This window comes from Castor canadensis, chromosome 3 (assembly GCF_047511655.1).
Source record: "Castor canadensis chromosome 3, mCasCan1.hap1v2, whole genome shotgun sequence".
In the NCBI taxonomy this organism is placed as follows: Eukaryota; Metazoa; Chordata; class Mammalia; order Rodentia; family Castoridae; genus Castor; species Castor canadensis.
Genome location: NC_133388.1, coordinates 7844865 through 7863690, shown reverse-complemented (window position 1 = coordinate 7863690; position 18826 = coordinate 7844865). Strand labels below are relative to the sequence as shown.

The window sequence follows — 18826 nt, the reverse complement described above, 5'->3', positions numbered from 1 at the left end:
TGGGGTCTTTTGTGCCTGGCTTCTTTCATTTAGCATAACGTTCTTGGGTTCACCCAGTGGTGGAGCATGTACCAGACTTCCCTCCTTCCTATGGCTGAATCACATTCCAGGGCATGAACATGCCACGCTTTGTTTAACCGCACATGGGATGATAGACATTAAGTGTTTTCTACCTTGAGGCTGTTATGAATGACACGTCCATGAACACTCACAGGCAAGTTTTGAAGTAGACATCTATTTTCAGTTCTCTGGGGCATGGATCTAGGAGTAGGATTTCTGGGTCAACTGGTAGCTCTGTGTTTAACATTTGGAGGAGTGATTTTGAAGGAAACTGCATCATTTTATATTTCCATCAGCATTTCACATCCTCATGACACTTGTTATTGTCTGTCCTTCTGGTAATAGCCATCCTAAAGAGCATGATATGGTCTCTCATTGTAGAGTTGTATGTGTGTGCGTGTGTGCACTGGCTTGCTTTAGGTTTTTTGGGTTTTTTTTTGTCTTTTATTTTCCATTGTAGTGTTCTTTATTTTTTCTCAGTGCTGTGTATTGACTCCAGGGCCTTGAACATACTAGCAAACACTGTACCACTGAGAGATACCCTTGGCCCTTTTTGTGGTTTTGATTTGCATTTCCCCGATGGCAAATGTTAAGCATCTTGTGTGTGTGTTTTGGTGGGCCTGGGGTTTGAATTCAGGGCTCTTTGCTTGCAAGAAGGCACTCTATGGTTTGAGCCATACCTTCTATCCATTTTGCTCCTGAACTACTTGCTTTGGCTGGCCCTGAACTGCCATCCTCCTAATCTCAGCCTCCCAAGTAGCCAGGATTACAGGTGTGAACCACTGGTGCCTGGTGTAAGCATCTTTTCATGTACTTATTGGCCACTTGTATGTCTTTTTTGAAGAAATGTCTATTCAGATACATCACCCCTTTTAAAATTGGGTTATCTTTTTATGGTTGAGTTGTAAGAGTTCTTTACATATTCTCAAGCTTACCAGACATATTACAACTAAATGTGGATTATCTTTTCACGTTTTTTTTTTTTGGCAGTACTGGTGTTTGAACTCAGGGCCTTGTACTTGCTAGGCAGGCGCTCTATCGCTTGAGCCACACCCTCAGTTCTTCTGCTTTTAGTTTGTTTTTCACATAGGGTGTGGAGCTTTTGCCTGGGTTGACTTCAGACTGAGATTCTCCTGCCTCCTCCTCCTGAGTAATTGGGTCTATAGCATGATCCACCACCGCTGGCTCTTTTTGTTTTCTTGATAGTATCATTCACAGGATAAGTTTTAATTTTTATGAAGTGCAGCTTATCTATTTTTCTTTTATTCTTTATACTTTGGGCAGTATAGTTAAGAAGAATTTGCCTACTTCAAAGTCATTTAGTTTTACTCATAGATTTTCTTTGAAATATCTTTAACTTTAGCTCTTACAATTAGGTCTACAATCCATTTTATTTGCTGAGGTATTAACATATTATGTAACAAGATAGTAGTGTGTGAAATTTGGAGGTGAGTGAAAATGCTATTCTGAGATGTCCCCACTGTAATGTGAGGGGACAGTATCATAGGCGACAGTGTCGTAGGCACTGGTAATACCACCTACATCCATAACTGAAGGAAATGCTAGACTGCAGTTAAAGGTTAATGTAAAGAAAGCTGCAATTACCCTCCCAGTTTATGGTTCCCTTAATTTTATTCTGATTTTAGATTTAAAACTGCTGGGATAACTACAATTCCTGAAATCTCACTTTCTGAACATTTTTTGGGGGCCTTGACCCCTCCCAGGACTGGCCTTAAGGCTCCTTTTGCCTGCGGCCCCCAGCCCTGATCTCTGGTGCCTCCAAGCAGAATTTTCTAACTAGCCATCTAATAAGAACAATAAGCAGCAGCAACACAAATACTCAACGCCATGTTTGGAATCAGACAAGGCATTTAGCACACATCCTTGCTGCTCACATCCCTCCCTCCCTCTGCATTCCTGGGACTGGCTCTGGGTTGAGCAGGAGGCTCCACAAATGTGTGGCTTACAAGTCCCTTGCTGCTCTACTCCAGATGACTCCAGGCAGATCACTTCACCTCTAGGTGCCTCAGTTTCCTATCTAGAAGGCAGGGATGAGGGCATAATTGTATTTACTAAGGTGATAATTAAAAGGACGCTTTTACTAATCAATGCTAAAGGCAGAACCAGGTAAACAGTCAAGATACTTGCTCTTAGGCCTTTTCCAGATGGGGGAAATGCTATCTCTTGCCAGCATGCTCTTTTCCTCTCCCATACCAGGTAAACGCCTGGCCATTTGTATCATTCAGGACTGAGTTGTACCAGAAACGCGAATCGATCCATTTAAAGGCCAAGATTTCAGGCCTGATTTATGGGATAAGGAAGGCAATAGGGAGAGTTCAAATGAATCTATCAGGTCTCAGCCTTCCTCTTCCCAATGTGAGCCTTCATTTTTACTGCCTGGTGGGATAGAGGAGGGTTCCCTGGAGCAGGGCCCACCTTAGGGTGAGGCAGCCCAGGTGCCCTGCTGGGAGAAAGAATGAAGGAGCCTTTTTCTCAGGTGTTGCATAAAACAAAGCCCTGCGTACCTGGCTTGCTTCACTTTGGTCAGGCCTTGTCCTGGAGTCTCTAGTCTCTCCTGCTCCCTCAGATCCTGATCTCAGAAGGGAAGAGGTGATTTCCTCAGGTTCAGCAAAAGTTCCAGATGGGTCTGGCACTGGTGGCTCACTCCTGTAATCCTAGCTACTCAAGAGGCAGAGATCAGGAGGATCTTGGTTTCAAGCTAGCCAAGGTAAATAGTTCAGGAGACCCTATCTTGAAAAAAACCCATCACAAAAAAAGGGCTGGAGGAGTGGCTTAAGGTGTAGGTCCTGAGTTCAAGCCCCAGTACTTAAAAAAGAAAAAGTTCCAGATGGGGCCTTGATTGGTCTGGCTAGGTCATATGCTCATACCTAAGCCAATCACTGCAGATGGTACTGGGAGCTCTGATTGATCAGTGCTGGGTCATCTGCTGGTCAGGATGAGGAGTCCAGGAGGAGGATATTTTTTGAGGGGGGTGTGGTTGGTGGGGTTAGTTTCTGGAGGATGCTGCTGAATTGTCAAAGTATGAGGTCTTCCCCATACAACATAGTCCAGGTCTCAGCGACCTCACTGTTCAAGGGGACCAGCCCCTCTCCCCCCTCCGCCCGTTGGTTCATGCTCTGTGTACCCGTAACAAGGTGTATTCCCTATCATCTATCAATCCGTCCATTCATACTTTAACAATGTTTAATGAATGCCTAGTGTGCTTAAGCACAGCGTGAGGGGGAAAGGGCTTGAGCAGGAACCCCAGCAATTACAGGTTGGAAGGAGGGGGTGGCAACTGCAAAGGAGACTGAGAGAGTCCAGAGAAGGGAGTCAGTTTCTGTGAGGGGTGGTCAGCTCAGGTGCTGCTAGGAGGCTCAGTGTGACCAAGAACTGACCACTGGACTGGGCAGCAGAGAGGGTGGGCGTGGCCTTAGCAAGAGGCACAGGGTAGGGACACAGCCCTGCTGGGTGAGGTGAAGAGAGACAGGGATGGGAGTGGAGAAGGCAAGTGTAGACTAGTTCTGGAGGAGTGTGTCTGCCAGGGGAGCAGACAGATGGAACCAAGGCCAGAGGTGGCTTGGGAGTGATTCTCCCTTCATTTTGAAAATACTGGCCCATGGCAAGCCAGAGTAGGCTGATGGCACTGAGGTCAGCCCCAGAAGGGCACCAGGGGCTAGGAGGGCCTGAAGAGGACGTGCTGGGCAGGGAGTTTTGTCAGTTTGTAGACTTAAAGAGGAGTGATTCCACTAGATGGCTTCAGCTTTTCTCACTGAGGAACCAGGCAAGGTCATGGGCTTGGAGTTTGGGCAGAAGAGGCTGTGGGAGGTGTAAGGTGAGGGGTGAAGGGGTGAAAGGGTGAAATCTTAACTTTCAGTTTCAGCCACAGATTCCCCACCAAAAACTTGTGTGTGGACCCTGCTTCCACTCCACAAGAGCAATAGGAAAAAGGGGTCCTTTGGGTTAGGGTTCTTTATGGTGGAGGGAGGGAGCTTAGGGCTGGGGAGATGGCCCCTATAAAAAATCACCAGGCCAGGAAGTAAGTGCCCTTACCAGCATTTTATGGATGAGGAAGTTGAGTAGTTGCAGGCCAATATGGTTTCTTTCTTCCTTTCCTTATTTATTTTTGGTGTGTGTGTATGGTATAGGGGTTTGAAATCAGGGCCTTAGCCTTCCTAGGCAAGCACTCTACCACTTGAAGCATGCCCCCATTCCCCAATATGGTTTCTATGTGGCTTGGAGTCAAACTGGAGTAGGGTCTGGCCCCTGTGAAGTGCCCAGAACAAGTGAAAGGGCTAATGAGGCCCCCTAAGTCATAACCTAGCTAGGATTTCAGGCCTGGGTTATGGGGTGAGGAAGGCAGTAGGGGGAGAGTTCAAATGAACCTATCAGGTCTCAGCTTATTTCTCCCCAACCCAAACTGACTCTCCATTTTTTACTGCCTGGCAGGGTGGGGGAGGGCTCCCTGGAGCAAGGCCCAGTCTAGGGTGAGACAGACCAGGTGCTGTGGGTGCACCATGGAAGCTGAGAGCCCTTGGCACCTGGTTTGCCTCACCCAGGTCAGATCCTGCCCTGGAGGCTCTAAGGCTCTCTTGCTCCTTAGAGCACTTTCCAGGAAGTGGCCTCAAGCTTGGGGGTCTGGGAGGTGTGCCCCAGTGTGTCATGCCACCACTGCTGCCCTAATAAGTAATTCAATGGCACCTTTGTGCCCTTGGAGGTTAATTTTCCTAGAGTCTGTGGTACATAAAGTAGATCCCAGTGGACAGGATGGAGCAGGGCAGAATGCTCTTTGCCTCTGCATGAGTCAGCCTTTGCCAGGTGCCTGCCCCAGGGATGCTGCCCCTGGTTCCTACTCCTCTGCCATCTGCCCAGGAATACTTTATTCCTGAGAGGGGCATCCTTTGGAGTCGACCAAGAGTGGTTACTGACTTTCCTCCCTCCCTCCTTCTATGTTTCTTCCTATTTTCCTCCCTCCCTTTTTCTTTCTTTTTTTTGAGACAGGTCTCGCTACATAAACAGCCCAGACGGGCAGGGAACTTACTGTGTTACCCAGGACGGCCTGGACCTTGAGATCTTCCTGCCTCAGCCTCCATATTCGGCGATTACAGGGGTGCATCCGCCCCCAAGCCCTGTTCCTTAAAAGGCCACTTAGAAGTGAAGTTAATAATGTAGAAAATGTGGAAGAGAAAGCCCTGCTTATTTATTCAGGTTTTTAAACCATAAAATTCCCGGTTTCTCCAAGTAGCTATTTATAACCCGAGCGGGCGTAAACTGTCCCCACATTAAGCTCAGGCTTGAAGTAACTTCAATAAAAAATAGCCACCCTCTGCTTGTTAAAAAAAAAAAGAGAACCGATTTTACATATAGTCTTTTAGTCTCATTAGGTACAGCACCGTTGGGGAGGGGGTGGGGCAGTCCCGACCCGGCCCCACAGGGCCATCAGACAGTCCAGGGTCGCCGCTGGTCACTCTCGGGGCCCGGACGCCCCAGGCTGAGTCTCACCGACCCTCACCCGTTCTGTCCGCGGGGTGCTGGCCAAGTGTGGTTGGTAGCAGGGTAGGCTGCAGGTCCCGAGCGGTGGCCAGGGGAAGCTGACCCTGCTTTCTACCCCTGACAACCCCCAGCCAGTTTCTCTAAGTCCCTCCTGCGGCTCCCGGCCACTCGGCCCCCTCTCCCGTCCCCCGCATCCCAGCGGCCCTCCAGGACGTACCAGGCCGCCCCGCCGGCTCCCCCTTGGGCGAAGCGGGGACCTGGCCACCCCCCCATTCAATTAGCGGAGAATGCCTCGGACCCCGAGCCCAATCGCTTGCTTTCCCCCCAGGGACGCCGTCACCTGGGAGCTTCATCCCCGGGTATCAAGGGCTCCTGGGCCCCAAACCTTTTGGGAAAGGTGGGGGCGCAATTAGTTTCTCCCAATTAGTTTCCCGTCTTTGTATAGAACCCATTCAAACTGTGAATGTACTCCTCCGCGCGAGGGGGAAAGTAGTCCCGACTCTCTGCCAGCAATATCTGTTCTTCCGTCGTGCACATTTACTTTGGGAAGCCGACGGGACTCTGTGTGGGGTCCCTGGGGGACAGGGACCCGGGCTGCGGGGTGCGTGCGGTAGGAGGGGCCGGAGCAGGGGGAGGGGAAGGGGACGAGGAGGGCGGCTAACTCCTCGCTGTTGCCTCGAGAGATGGATCATGGGGCGTAGAGCGATTGCAAACCTCAAACCACGTACAGTGGGCGATACGCGTCAACCCAACCTGGTCAACGGAAGCGCGGAGCCTCCTCCCTCCCACCAATCCCGCCTCCATCCGGTGATGGACGCGCGTAGCAGCCAACCCAGCTAGGGTTTGCCGTCCAAATCCCACGAGAGCCAATGGGAGCTTGGGGGGCGGAGCCGTCGCGCGGCAGTTAGGTTGCGCGCAGCCCTCCCCCGCCGCCCAGGCCCCGCCCCTCCCCCCGCCCGCCGCTCACGGAGTAGTTAGAGCCAGCGAAGTGCGGGCGGCGATGAGAGCCAAAGTTGCGCTTGGTTCGGCGCCGGGGGCTTGAGGCGGCTCGGCGCTCCACCACCGGTCTGGGCCTCCTCCATCCCTAACTCGCGCCGGTGCGCTCTCGCGCGTCCGCCCGGCCCCGCACCCTCCCGCGCTCCCTGCCCCTTGCCCGCGGCCCGGCGCCCGCGCCTCGAGAGCCGGGGTCCCCGTCACTTTGGCCCGGCCCCGGGCCCCGCCGATGCCGGCCATGGTGGAGAAGGGCCCCGAGGTCTCAGGGAAGCGGCGGGGGAGGAACACCGCGGCCGCCTCTGCCTCGGCCGCCGCCTCGGCCGCCTCCGCCTCGGCCGCCGCCTCAGTCGCCGCCTCGGCCGCCACCGCCTCCTCCTCGGCCGCCGCCGCCTCGGCCGCCGCCGCCCCCAATAATGGCCAGAATAAAAGTTTGGCGGCGGCACCCAATGGCAACAGCGGCAGCAACTCCTGGGAGGAAGGCAGCTCGGGCTCGTCCAGCGACGAAGAGCACGGTAGGTGGCAGCCACCCCCGCGCCCGGCCCGCGCTCGCGCTCGCGCTGACCGCCGTGCTCTGCTTCCCCGCAGGTGGCGGCGGCATGCGGGTCGGACCCCAGTACCAGGCAGCGGTGCCCGACTTCGACCCCGGTGAGTAGCTCCCGGCCGGCGGGCCCGGAACGGCGGGAGTCCGGCGACAACTTTCTTTTTGTGCGTGTTGGCCCCGCTGTCCTCGGGGGCACGCGGGGCGAAGGGGGCCGCCTGGTCGCGCACACGCATGTGCTGCAGATCCTCGGCGCGGGGAGGCTGCGGGACCGGTGCGCACCCCCCCCCAAGCATTGGGGGCAGTCACACCTGGCCAGGGGGAGCTGGGGGTCCCCGTGACCAGGTGAGCTGAGCCTGGGTTGGGGCCCTGGGCCTGGGGCAGGGGGGTGGGGGTGGCAGTGCTGGAGAGTTGTGTCCCGGAGTGCCCGGGCGAGGACTCCGTGCAGACCCCTCCTTCAGAACCGCTGCCCCGGTGGCCCCGCGCCGTCTCTGGCTCCCTACTCCGGTTCTCAGGGCGAGCAGAATCACCCCCCCCAAAATAAAAAAACAAAAACAAAAACAAACAAACAAAAAAAAAGGCAATAAAAGAAGCGTGCTTTCCAGAGGGCGCCCACCTGGGTGAGAGAGGCTCGCGTGTGGCAGCTTGATTTTAGGACCTATTTGTAAACGTGTGTGTGCATTTCTTTTTTTTTTTTTGGTGGGTTGTGGGGAGAGAGATTGTGAAAGAATAGAACCATCAGAGAAGCTTTTGCTAACCAATGATCTTCATGTACCAGAAATCCCTATACCAGAGAATGGAGCGTTTACTTGTCTTGCTGCTGTGCTGCGTGGAAGCAAATTTAAAGTGGTACAAGGGGGGAAAAAATCCAATCAGACAAAGGAATTCGCCGGATTTTAACGCTTAAGATTCTAGCCCGTCTATGTATGAGACTTTTTAAAGGTGGTGGTTGTTGTAAAAAAATGTTTGAAAAGACATGGGTTTTGTTTCACAGAGAAATTTCAAAAGGGAGTCTTGTCCAGCTAAAGTGAACAGCCCTTGTTGGAGGGCTTCAGAGCTGGAGGAGAACCTTCAGTAGGTTATACCACCAGGTTGTTTGAAAAACAAATGCTTTTCCTCGGAACAAGACTGTAGAAAATTGCAAGGGTCTAGTCCTTGAAAAAGGCGTTTGCTCTTAAGTTGTTATGAAAGTAGTAAAGTCTGGGTGTACTTAGAAGTGAAAATGCAGAGAAATATCACCCCCCCCCCACCCCCGTGAGCTCTTGGGCACTCTGGAAGTAAATGGCTTCCAAAATGTGTCTTCTGAGTTTAGTTTTGTTGACTTCAGTGTCTTGCATTTATGTAGCCTAACCCCCAGATTTGTATTCCTTTTAAACCCATTTTAGTGTTTTGATCGTCCTTCTCTCCCCCACGTCGTCCTTTTCTGAGTGAGTTCTCATTTGTGAGTGACAGGATAGAACCAGGAGGCCAGGCTTTTTCCTCTTCTGTGCAGGGCTCTTCCATTCCTGAGTTGACCACCAGGGGAAGCATACTGTTTTTTGGTTACAGTTGACCCTATCTTTATTTTGTAGGTCAAGTCAGCTTGTGGTAATACACAGAACATAAAACTTGTCACCAGGTTTCCCCCCACATATTATTTTTAAAAATCAACTTGAGAAGACTTCTGAGAAAGTTGATCAGTTTTTGATACCTTAATTTTGAGCGCTTTATTTAGATTATGCTAGACTTCTGACATCTAAATACTAATGTGTAGCTCTGCATTGTGAGTAATGAGCCTCACATCTGAAACAGCAAGTGTAATAGGAGCATATTTTGAACTTTCTTTGGACTTTTTGATGGATAGGCATAAACTTACTAAAGCCATACTAGTCTAGAAAGTAAAACATTGTAAATGTTTTTTATGTCAGTTGAGTCTTGATATTAGTATTTCCAGATTTCCCATTTTATGCTTTAGTTTAGAAAGGAATTTAACTGGTATGAAATTATTTCAAACCCTGTTTTGTCAGTCTGTGCAGTGGGGGACATTTTTATATATGGCTGAAAATTGTAAAACTTTACTATTTCCTAGTGATTTTTCATGTGTGTCCTCATTTAATTTAAAATATGAGAAAAGAGGAGGCTTCTATTTTGGAATAGAAATGGTGCAGCATTTTTGTTTCATGGCAGTTTTTTTTAGGTTTTCAGACTTAAGACAGATTCTTTACATGAGTACAAGAATATAGGAATAATACAGACTGGAGGATGTGATTGTTACTGATTTTTGTTGCTCCCTGCCGGCATGTTTTTGTTTGTTTTTTGTTTTGTTTGTTTTTGGTGCCAGGGCATTGTAAACAGGACCTTTTACAAGTTAAATATACACTACCACTGAACTACACTACCAGTTCCTCTTTGCCTCAGTTTTATATCCATCTTTTTTTTTCCCCCCTTTTACCAGAATTTGAACCAATATTTGGAAATAAAACTTACCAGAATTTTTTTTTTTTTCCCCAGTACTGGGGCTTGAACTCAGCCTTCACCTTGAGCCAATCTGCCAGCCCTTTTTGTGATGTTTATTTTTCGAGATAGGGTCTTGTGAACTGTTTGCCCTGGCTGGCTTTGAACTGAGATCCTCCTGATCTCTGCCTCCTGAGTAGCTAGGATTACAGGTGTGAGCCACCAGCACCCAACTAGAATTTTTTTTTAAAGTCAGATTTTACTTACTTGTAGTTCCCAACTTGACCCTGTTTCCAGAATGGTTAGAGCTAAGATCACATAGTCACAATATGGTCCAAGGAAGATTTAATTCTGTCATTCCTCACAAATAGCAAACAAGGATAGAAAATCATAGTCCTAAAATGTCTTGATTCAGTTCTTAAAATCTAATTAAGACTTAGACTAGATCAGTGGAACAAGGCATAGTTTGTTTACAATGAAGAAAGTTTCACCATTTAGCATTAAAATGAAAAGCCAGAGTGTAACCCTACAACTTTAATTTAGGCTTTGTTTCCACATGTGGTGTCCAGACGGTCTTGCCACACACTCTGGCAGAATAGGCTGAGTTGTCATTGGTGTCTCTAGAATTCAGCACTCATGGAATAGAGAGAGAGGATGCTTTGCTATATCCCACCTCCTGGTTAGTTCGTTCCTACACTAGAAAAGTAGCTCATATTTTAAAATGAGTGGTGTTTTTCTATACAAAAATGTGACTGTTCCCTTGGTCTTGCTAGTAAGCATGCAGAGGATGATCCATAGCATATATATAATTTTTTTTTTTTTGTCATTTATTGGGTGCTTTTCCTCTTTGTGGTTTTCTTCTTAGAGGAGCACAGTGATAAGATGGTAGGGTTGGCTCCAGTTCTTTGTTCTTTTTTGGTGGGACTGGGGTTTGAGCTTAGGGCTTCCAGCTTGCAAAGAAGGCTCTCTACCACTTGAGCCACTCCTCCAGTCCATTTTGCTCTGGTTATTTTGGAGATGGGGGAGTGGGGGGGTGTCTCATGAACTATTTGCCCATGCTGGCCTCAAACCTGAATCCTCCTGATCTCAGCCTCCCAAGTAGCTAGGATTATAGGAAGAAGCCACTAGTGCCCTTCTTTGTTCTCTGAAGCATGTGTTATGTCACATTTATCCTGAGTTAAGTTTTCATTATCTGAATTCACATATACTAAAATTACATCTCTTATACAAGAGGATTTTTTTTTTTTTTTTTGGCAGTACTGGGGATTCAACCCAGGCCTTGTACATGCTAGGCAAATGCTAAGCTCCAAGAAGAGAAATTAAAAAAATTTTTTTAATTAATTTTTTTGAGACAGAGTCTCTCTCTATAACCCAGGCTGGCCTTGAACTTGTGATCCTGCTGTGTCCTGAGTGCTAGGATTACAAGTGTGTGCTACCATGCCTGGGGAGGAAATTGTTAATGTTGAATTTTTTTTTTTTTTTTTTGCTGTACTGTGGTTTGAACTCAGGGCTTCATGCTTGCTAGGCACGTGCTCTACCACCTGAGCCACTCTGCTAGCCCTTTTTTTTGTGTGTGTGTTGGGTATTTTCGAGATAGGGTCTCGAAGTATTTGCCCTGGCTGGTTTCAAATAGTGATCCTCCTGATCTCTGCTTCCTGAGTAGCTAGGATTACAGGCGTGAGCCACTGGTACCCTGCTGTTTGTTTTCGAGACAGGGTCTCACTACATAGATTAGGGTGGCCTCAAACTTACTTTGTTGCCCAGGCCAGTTTCGAGCTCACTATCCTCCTGCTTAATCCTCCCAGTTGCTAGGATTATAGGTCTGCCATGCATGACAACCTTTCTGTCTTCTACATAAGGAAAGTAAGGCCTATTGAGATAAAGTGGCATATATTTGTATTTCATTTCTTATCTCAAGGTGTTTAGGACCATCTGAGACCAAATTTCAGTTTTACTGCTTTAGAACCTTGTTACCGGGTGCAGTAATAACATGCGACAACAGTAATATGTGTTTACAATTTTGGGAACAGAAACGAGTTAATCTATTTTTTTTTTTTTGTGGTGGTATAGGGGTTGAACTCAGGGTCTTGCATTTCCTAGGCAGGTATTCTACCACTTGAGCCATACCCCCCAGCCCAAGAATTAAATGTTTAAAAATTGAAATGCTAAGATAGTGATTGTGCATGATATGCCTTTTTTGCATAAGATGGAATTACAGAGATAGAGTTATTAGCTGGGTATGGTGGCACAGGCCTGTAATCCTAGCAATTGAGAGGACGAGGCAGGAGGATTTCATGTTTAAGACTAGCCTGTGCTACATAGCAAGATCTTGTCTCAAAAATGAAGAAAGAAAAAAAAAGGCAAAACATTCCAATAGAATAGTACTGTCCACTGTGCTTAATCACTGTTGCCATTAGGCCATATTTGCTTCAGGTGCAGCTAAAGTCTAGCCATCCTCCTTCCTCTTTTTTCATTACTTTGAAATTGATTTGTATTACTGTTTTAAACTCATGCAGTTTAAAAATGTTTATTATTTCTGTGATTGTTTGTATCCTCTGAGAAGCAGATGCCGAGATAAAATTAGATATGCCAGTGATTCATTTGGGGGTGTGCTTGTGAAGGATAAAGCAGAGAGGAAGGCAGTTTGGGGGCCAGAGCCTGTAGTGGACTCAGGTGTGAAACCTGTGAAGCAGAGGGAAGGGTGACTGGCGGTTGGGCAGAAGTGTCTCAGATGGCAGTGTGCTGGCAGCCTGTATAAAGACTGCTGAGTCTGGAGTTAGATATGGCCCTGATCTAGGATACCTGCTGTGTACAGCCATTAGCGGGGAGCACCTTGGTGTGGATGCCACACTGAACCTGAAGGTTCCAGGAAACTAGGGCTGTTGGAGCCCTTCCTCTGCAAGAGAAATCGAATTGAAGAGCACATTCCCACTGCTGTCAGAACTCTCAGTTCTGTACTTCAGTAAATACTTATGTGTGATAAATAGTATTTTCTTATTGTTATAAGCTTTTATGTAAATGAAATTATTTGTGTGTATTCACCTGCTTTGATGTTTTTCCAAACAAGTACATTCCCACTTATAAGACACACAAGTTCCTAAGTTCTTTTTTCCTTACCCTGTCTTCACTACTGTGTTAGATTTATTATATTAACATTATTGTTTTGTGACAGTGCTGGGATTTGAACTCAGGACCTTGAGCTTGATAGTCAGGCTCTCTACTACTTGGGCCATGGCTTCTGCCCAGATTTATTAACTTTTTTGAAGTGCTACTCTTTTGTTGTTTATATTGGCATTTTAAAACTTATTGGTGAGGTTGAGTGTCTTTATTTTTATATTTTTACCATTTAGTTTCCTCTTGTCAGTGTATCTTTTGCTATTTTTTCCTCCCCTCCTTCTTCCTTCATCCTCCCTCCTCCCCCAACTTCAGTCCCCTTAACCCCAGTGGGCTTGCAGGCATGTGCTGAGATGCCTGATGTGTTGGTCTTTTTTCTTAAAAGTTGTGTTTTCATGTATTTGGATATTAATCTTTTGTTAGAGTTGCATGTATAGTTTTTGCTTTTTCTTTAATAGTGTGTGTGTATAGAATTGAGTTTCTTTGATTAGGAAGAAATGAAAATATATCCTTGATTGGAGACTGCTCAAAGGCTAGCCTTGGTAAATAGCCAAGAACTCTTGAATTTTAAGGTGAATGTCACTGAGAATTGACACTTTTTTGTGTGTTGTTTCAAACCTAATGTTATTCAGCTCGTGTTGATATGCTATTAACCTGTTGACCCAAATTATAGTGCCAGATGACTTGAAAAGCTCTGGGTTTAATTTCCACCTAGCATGTAGTTATAATAGCATGTTAGAGGTTAAGATTATGGCTTTAATTCATATAATGGTCAGTCATTTTCCCACAAAAGGTTAAAGTGGTGTGAACTAAAACTACATTCAGCTATCTTAGGGATTTGCCAGTGACATACATAAGGGAAAGGGTGAGTGTGAATGGTGAGGTAACAGTCTTTCATCACTATCAGAAAACCCTCAAAAGAATGACCTATCAGTGCTAGGTCAGTATAGTGCTTACTTTGTGCCATTTAACCCTCCTGGAGGTGTGTCTCAAGCAGTAGAGCACCTGCTTTGCAAGCACAAAGCCCTGAGTTCAAACCCCAGTCCCACCAAAAAACAAACAAAAAAACCCAATAGTCATATGAAATAAAACTATTATCTTTATTTTCCATATGAGGAAACAAGGACTGAGTAGCTTAGTGTTATGATTTAATCTATTATCTTGCCCAGTAAGTTGTTAACCCAGTCTAATAAGTTACTATCAGCAGTAAGAGGCATCATTATTTTATATACTACTAGGATATCATAATTGTAAGTTGCAGTCAGATTGCAATATATATTTAAAGGAGAACCAGCCAGAAAGGTTCTTTAAAGAAAAACAGGAGCAGTGTTTTATTAGATCAGTGGATTAGCTTTTTCCATGTGGGCTCGAGTGTTGTGGAGTTTTAGTTTTCTTTTTCTTTTTTTTTTTACCTTGAGACAGAGTCTTCCTATGTAGTCCAGACTGGCCTTGAACGAAGGCTGGGTTTTATGAATAGGGTTGCCATATGCACCTTCTTATCCAGTTCCATTCCTTTGAGCATCAGTGAAAACACAAATGAAATGAAAGTGTCTTGCTTGGTTCACTGGGGACAAAGTAGATGGATGGTATTTTGCTCCTGCATGTGTGTTGAAGTAGGCAACTTAGTATAAAATACAGTAGGAGTTACTTTGAAGGGAGCATTTCTTGTGATTGGTGACTTGAGGTTACCAAATACAGTATTACATGCTACTCTTTAGTTTAAGTATAACATTTAGATCTCTTCTATCTCATCCTCCCAATGTTTTTCTAAAAGATTACATTAAACCTGAGCTGTGAAATGACTTTGAAGAACCATTCTTAAATAAGTTGTGAAATGATTGGACTCGAAGTGTGGCTTCAAGTAGTAGAGCACCTGCTTTGTAATTGTGAAGCCCTGAGTTACATATGAAATGATATCTGTATAGCAAATGTAGCTATCTGGTTAGTGTGTTCTACTACTAATTTCCCTATCCTCTTCCCACCAAAAATCAGGCAAACTCCTCTCCCTGTCCTTACACAAAACCAGTGTGTAGACAGGCATGGTGGCTCATGCCTGTAATCCCAGATGTTTGGGAGGTGGAGATAGGGAGGATTATGGTTTGAGGCCAGTCCAGGTAAGTTAGCGAAATCCCCATCTCAATCAATAAGCTGGGTATGGTGGTGTGTGCTTGTGGTCCCAGCTACATGAGAGGCTATTGGTAGGAGGATCTTGGTTTGAAGCCTGGGCAACTCAAGATCCCACCTGAAAAATTAACTAAAAAGCAGAAAAGTGCTGGGGGTGTGGCTCAAGTGGTAGAGGGCCTGCCTAGCATGCATGAAGCCCTGAGTTCAAACCTCAGTACCATCAAAAAACAAAAACAGAAAACCAATGATATATTTCTTAAAGACTAGAACATAGGCTGACCTTTGAACAGTGCATTTGTCTACTTACACAGATTTTTTTTTGTTATATTTCCCAGTAACCCAGGGCCTTGTGCTTGCTGGGTTAGCTCTCTACTACCTGAGCTATGTCCCCTAACCCCTAGCCACTTTTTGTTTTGTTTTTAAGATTCATTTTATCTTTTGCCTGGGCTGGCCTGCCATTGGAGATCCCTCTGCCTCTGCCTCTGCCTCCCAGATAGCTAGGATTTCAGGTGTATGCCACCATTTCCAGTTTACTTACGTAGATTTATTTTGTGGAGATTTGTGATGATTTGGAAACACAGACTAACCTCATAGCCTAGGAATATTGAAAAATACTGGCCAGGCTCAGTGACTCCCAGCTACTGGAGGAGGGGGCGGGAAATCATGCATGGTTATGGCCAGCCTAGGCAAAATGTTAGGAGATCCAGTTTCAGTCAATAAGTTGGATGTGGTGACGCATGCTTGTCATCCCAACTACTCAGGAAGTCTAAATAGGATCTCAGTCCAGGCCAGCCTGAGCAAAAATTACAGACCTTTCAGAAAAATAACTAAAGCCAAAGGGGTTGGGGGCATGGCTTAAGTGGTAGAACACTTGCTTAGGAAGCTCCAGGCCTTGAGTTCAAACACAAGTACCACGAAAAACCCAAAAAACATCGAAAAAATTAAGAAAAAGTTATGTCATGAATACATAGATAATAGTTTATCACTACCATAAAACATACAAACTTTTTTTTTTTTTTTTTTTTGCGGTACTAGAGTTTGAACACAGGGCCTACACCCCAAGCCACTCCACCAGCGCTTTTCAGTGGAGGGTTTTTTTTGAGGTAGGGTTTTTGAACTATTTGCCCTGGCTGGTTTCCAACTGAAATCCTCCTGAGTATCTAGGATTACAGGTGTGAACCCCCAGCGCCCTACCACAAACATGTTTAAAGTTGAAATTTATTAAAGCTTATGCACATATTGCTGAGTGTGGTAGTACTTGCTTGTAATCCTAGCACTTGAGAGGAGGATTGGGAGTTGGAGGCCAGCCTGACTTCATAGCAAGACACTGTCTCAAAAACCAAAAAACCACACACAACTCAAATCCCCATGAAAAACTTTTGCACATTCACACAGACTGTACATAGTATCACAGTTGACAGAAATGTAAACAAATGTAAACATGCATTGTTAAACTGGCATAAAACTAACTAGTGCATACTGAACTACTGTAATAGTTTTGTAGCTACCTTCTGCTATTGCAGTTGGCTCGTAGTAAACTGGTTTTGTGTTATAGTAAAAAATGTGATCTCTTGTGGTTCTTACCTGTTTATTATGTATAAGACATAATGTATAAATTGTGAGCTAATCAACTGTTATTGATAAGACTTCATTCAACAGAGGCTATGGTAGTCAAGTCACATATAGGGCTGTGGGGTATAGCTTAGTTATAGAGAATTTGTTGTCATGCATGAGGCCTTCAGTTCCATCCCTACCACTGGGGGAAAAAAGTTGCACCTGGGTTTTTAAGTACACAGGAGTTGGGAAGGTTCGCACATGAACTTTGGATATTTCTGTGCTATTTTACACACAGAAGGCTATAGTTTCTGTGTTACCTTCACTGATGTAGAAGGTTCTGGGCCTGGTGTGCTTACTAATAGATCAGGGTAGGTTGGAGGAAGAGAAGGGTTAGTATTTAACCTAGTCTAGTCTTACTCTGTACCATAAAGTCTTCTGGGAGGGGTGGGGGAGAGGAAAAGGGAAGGGAGGATTCTTTCTGAAGTTCTTTTTTTTTTTGATACTGGGGTTTGAACTCAGGCCTACACCTTAAACCACTCCACCAGCCCATCTTTTGTGATGGGTTTTTGGTATAGGGTCTCGTGAACTATTTGCTCAGGCTGGCTTTGAACCGTGATCTTCCTGATCTCTGCCTCCTGAGTAGCTAGGATTACAGATGTGAGCCACCTGTGCCTAGCTCTTTTTGAAGTTCTTGTTACAGAACTTTCATTGTCTCCTAGTCATTTTCAACTACATGTTTGTCATATATTGATACTCTTAAGTTGAATTATAATTTTGCACATCAGCTGATGAATTCTCATTCTGAGTTGTTGCTTGGTTCTCTGCTTGCTAGGCAACAGGTCAGTTTTCATGGCATTACCATTTTTGTATAGCATTGTTATTAGAGTTGTGAGGTTGAGGGTTGGGATTATAGGCCCCATACCCTGACAAGGCAGGGTATAAACTTGAATACCTGAGCTTTTATCTAGTTTTGCGTATTAAATTCCTGAATATTCTTTTAATAAAGTTTTGTTGCTGTAGAAAACAAAGACTGACAGCCACATTTTCTGCCTTACTAAGAACATAGCTAATAAGCAATGGAAAAGTGAAAGTGTTGATACCTGTTATTTCAGTTGTAGGTTCTGTGAACAATGCAGTTGAGACAAAGTTAGTAGTAATCATTAGGCATTGTAAAAAGCTTGTAACTTTTGCCATAGTTAGACACCTTAGTTGGTTGACTGTTTGTGAAGGAAAAATAGCAATTTAAGAACATGCATGACATTGGAATTATCCTATGGAAAAGATGAGATTTAATGAGGTATTGTGCATTTTTTTAGCTTTTCAAGAGTATAGTTCCCCTTATGGCTGTCTATTGCCTTGCTTTCGCACATTTGATTTTTGTACATGGTTTTAGGAACTCGGTATGTAAGAAAGTCATGGACTTCTTGTACTTCTGGAAGTCAAAGAACACTGATTTTTTTGTTATAGATTATTGTGGTTCTATAGCTTCTCATAAATATTGACAAGTTTGTTTTTTGCCTATGTAGAAATTTGAACATAGAAAAATAGAATATTAACAAATCACGTGTGACCAACAATTAGCATTATTTAGAAATTATTTGTAATTAAGGTTTTATAAGCTTGTAAGATTATAATTGTAAGTATGAATTTATATAACTTATAATTGTTTAAGATTTTTGGTTTTATTTATTTTTTTTGGTGGCACTGGGGTTTGAACTAAGGTCCTCATAGGCAGGTGCTTTTTTACTGCTTGAGCCACTCTGCCATCCCTCTATATTCTCTTTTTAAATTAATTTTATTTATTTATTTAAGAAAAAATTTTTTTACAGTACTGAGGCTTGAACTTGGGGCCTACACCTTTAGCCACTCTGCCAGCCCTTTTTTGTGATGAGTTTTTCAAGATAGAGTCTCATGAGGTATTTGTCCGGATTGGCTTTGAACTAAGATCCCCCTGATTTCTGCCTCCTGAGTGGTGTGAGCCACTGGTACCTGGCTTCCCTTTTTTTACAAAAACTTTAAAAAATTTTTTTTGGCATTATTGGGGGTTGAACTCTGAGTTTCGTGCTTCGTAGACAGATGTTAGTCTACTACGAGCTGTTTTACCAGCCTCCTGTTTCTTATTTTGGTTGGACTGCGGTTTGAGCTCAGGGCTTTGTGCTTGCAAAGCAGGCACTCTACGGCTTGAGTCACCCTTCTAGTCCATTTGGCTCTGGTTATTTTGGAAATGGAGTCTCTTGAATTATTTGCTGGGACTGGCCTTGAACCTCAGTCCTTCAAAACTCAGCCTCCCAAGTAGCTAGGATTATAAGCGTGAGCTACCATCCCCATCCATATTTCCTTTTTAAATTTAATTTAATGTTTTAATTAGCATACCTTGATAGTATGGAAGGGTTTTGTTGTGATAATTCCACAGATGGTGTACAGTGTACTTTGAACATGTTTACCCCCTCCTGTCTATTCCTTTACACTCTCCCTTTTCAAATAGTGTTTGGTGGGTTTCATTATGCTGTTTTC

The 18826-nt window shown here is 45.1% G+C and overlaps 1 protein-coding gene across 4 annotated transcripts in view; it reads left to right on the top strand.

The window, feature by feature from the left end:
* Window positions 1–6505: 6505 nt before the first annotated feature.
* Window positions 6506–18826, top strand: part of Rcor1 (REST corepressor 1) — a 121114-nt gene continuing 108793 nt past the window's right edge. For 2 of the 4 annotated variants that reach the window (XM_074067118.1, XM_074067116.1), the window contains exons 1-2: window positions 6506–7058; window positions 7132–7191. In XM_074067118.1, the coding sequence (XP_073923219.1) occupies window positions 6776–7058; window positions 7132–7191 (343 nt within the window). In that variant the 5' untranslated portion in view covers window positions 6506–6775. The remainder of the gene's footprint in view (window positions 7059–7131; window positions 7192–18826) is intronic. The other 2 variants (XM_074067117.1, XM_020167375.2) reach the window with 1 other exon arrangement.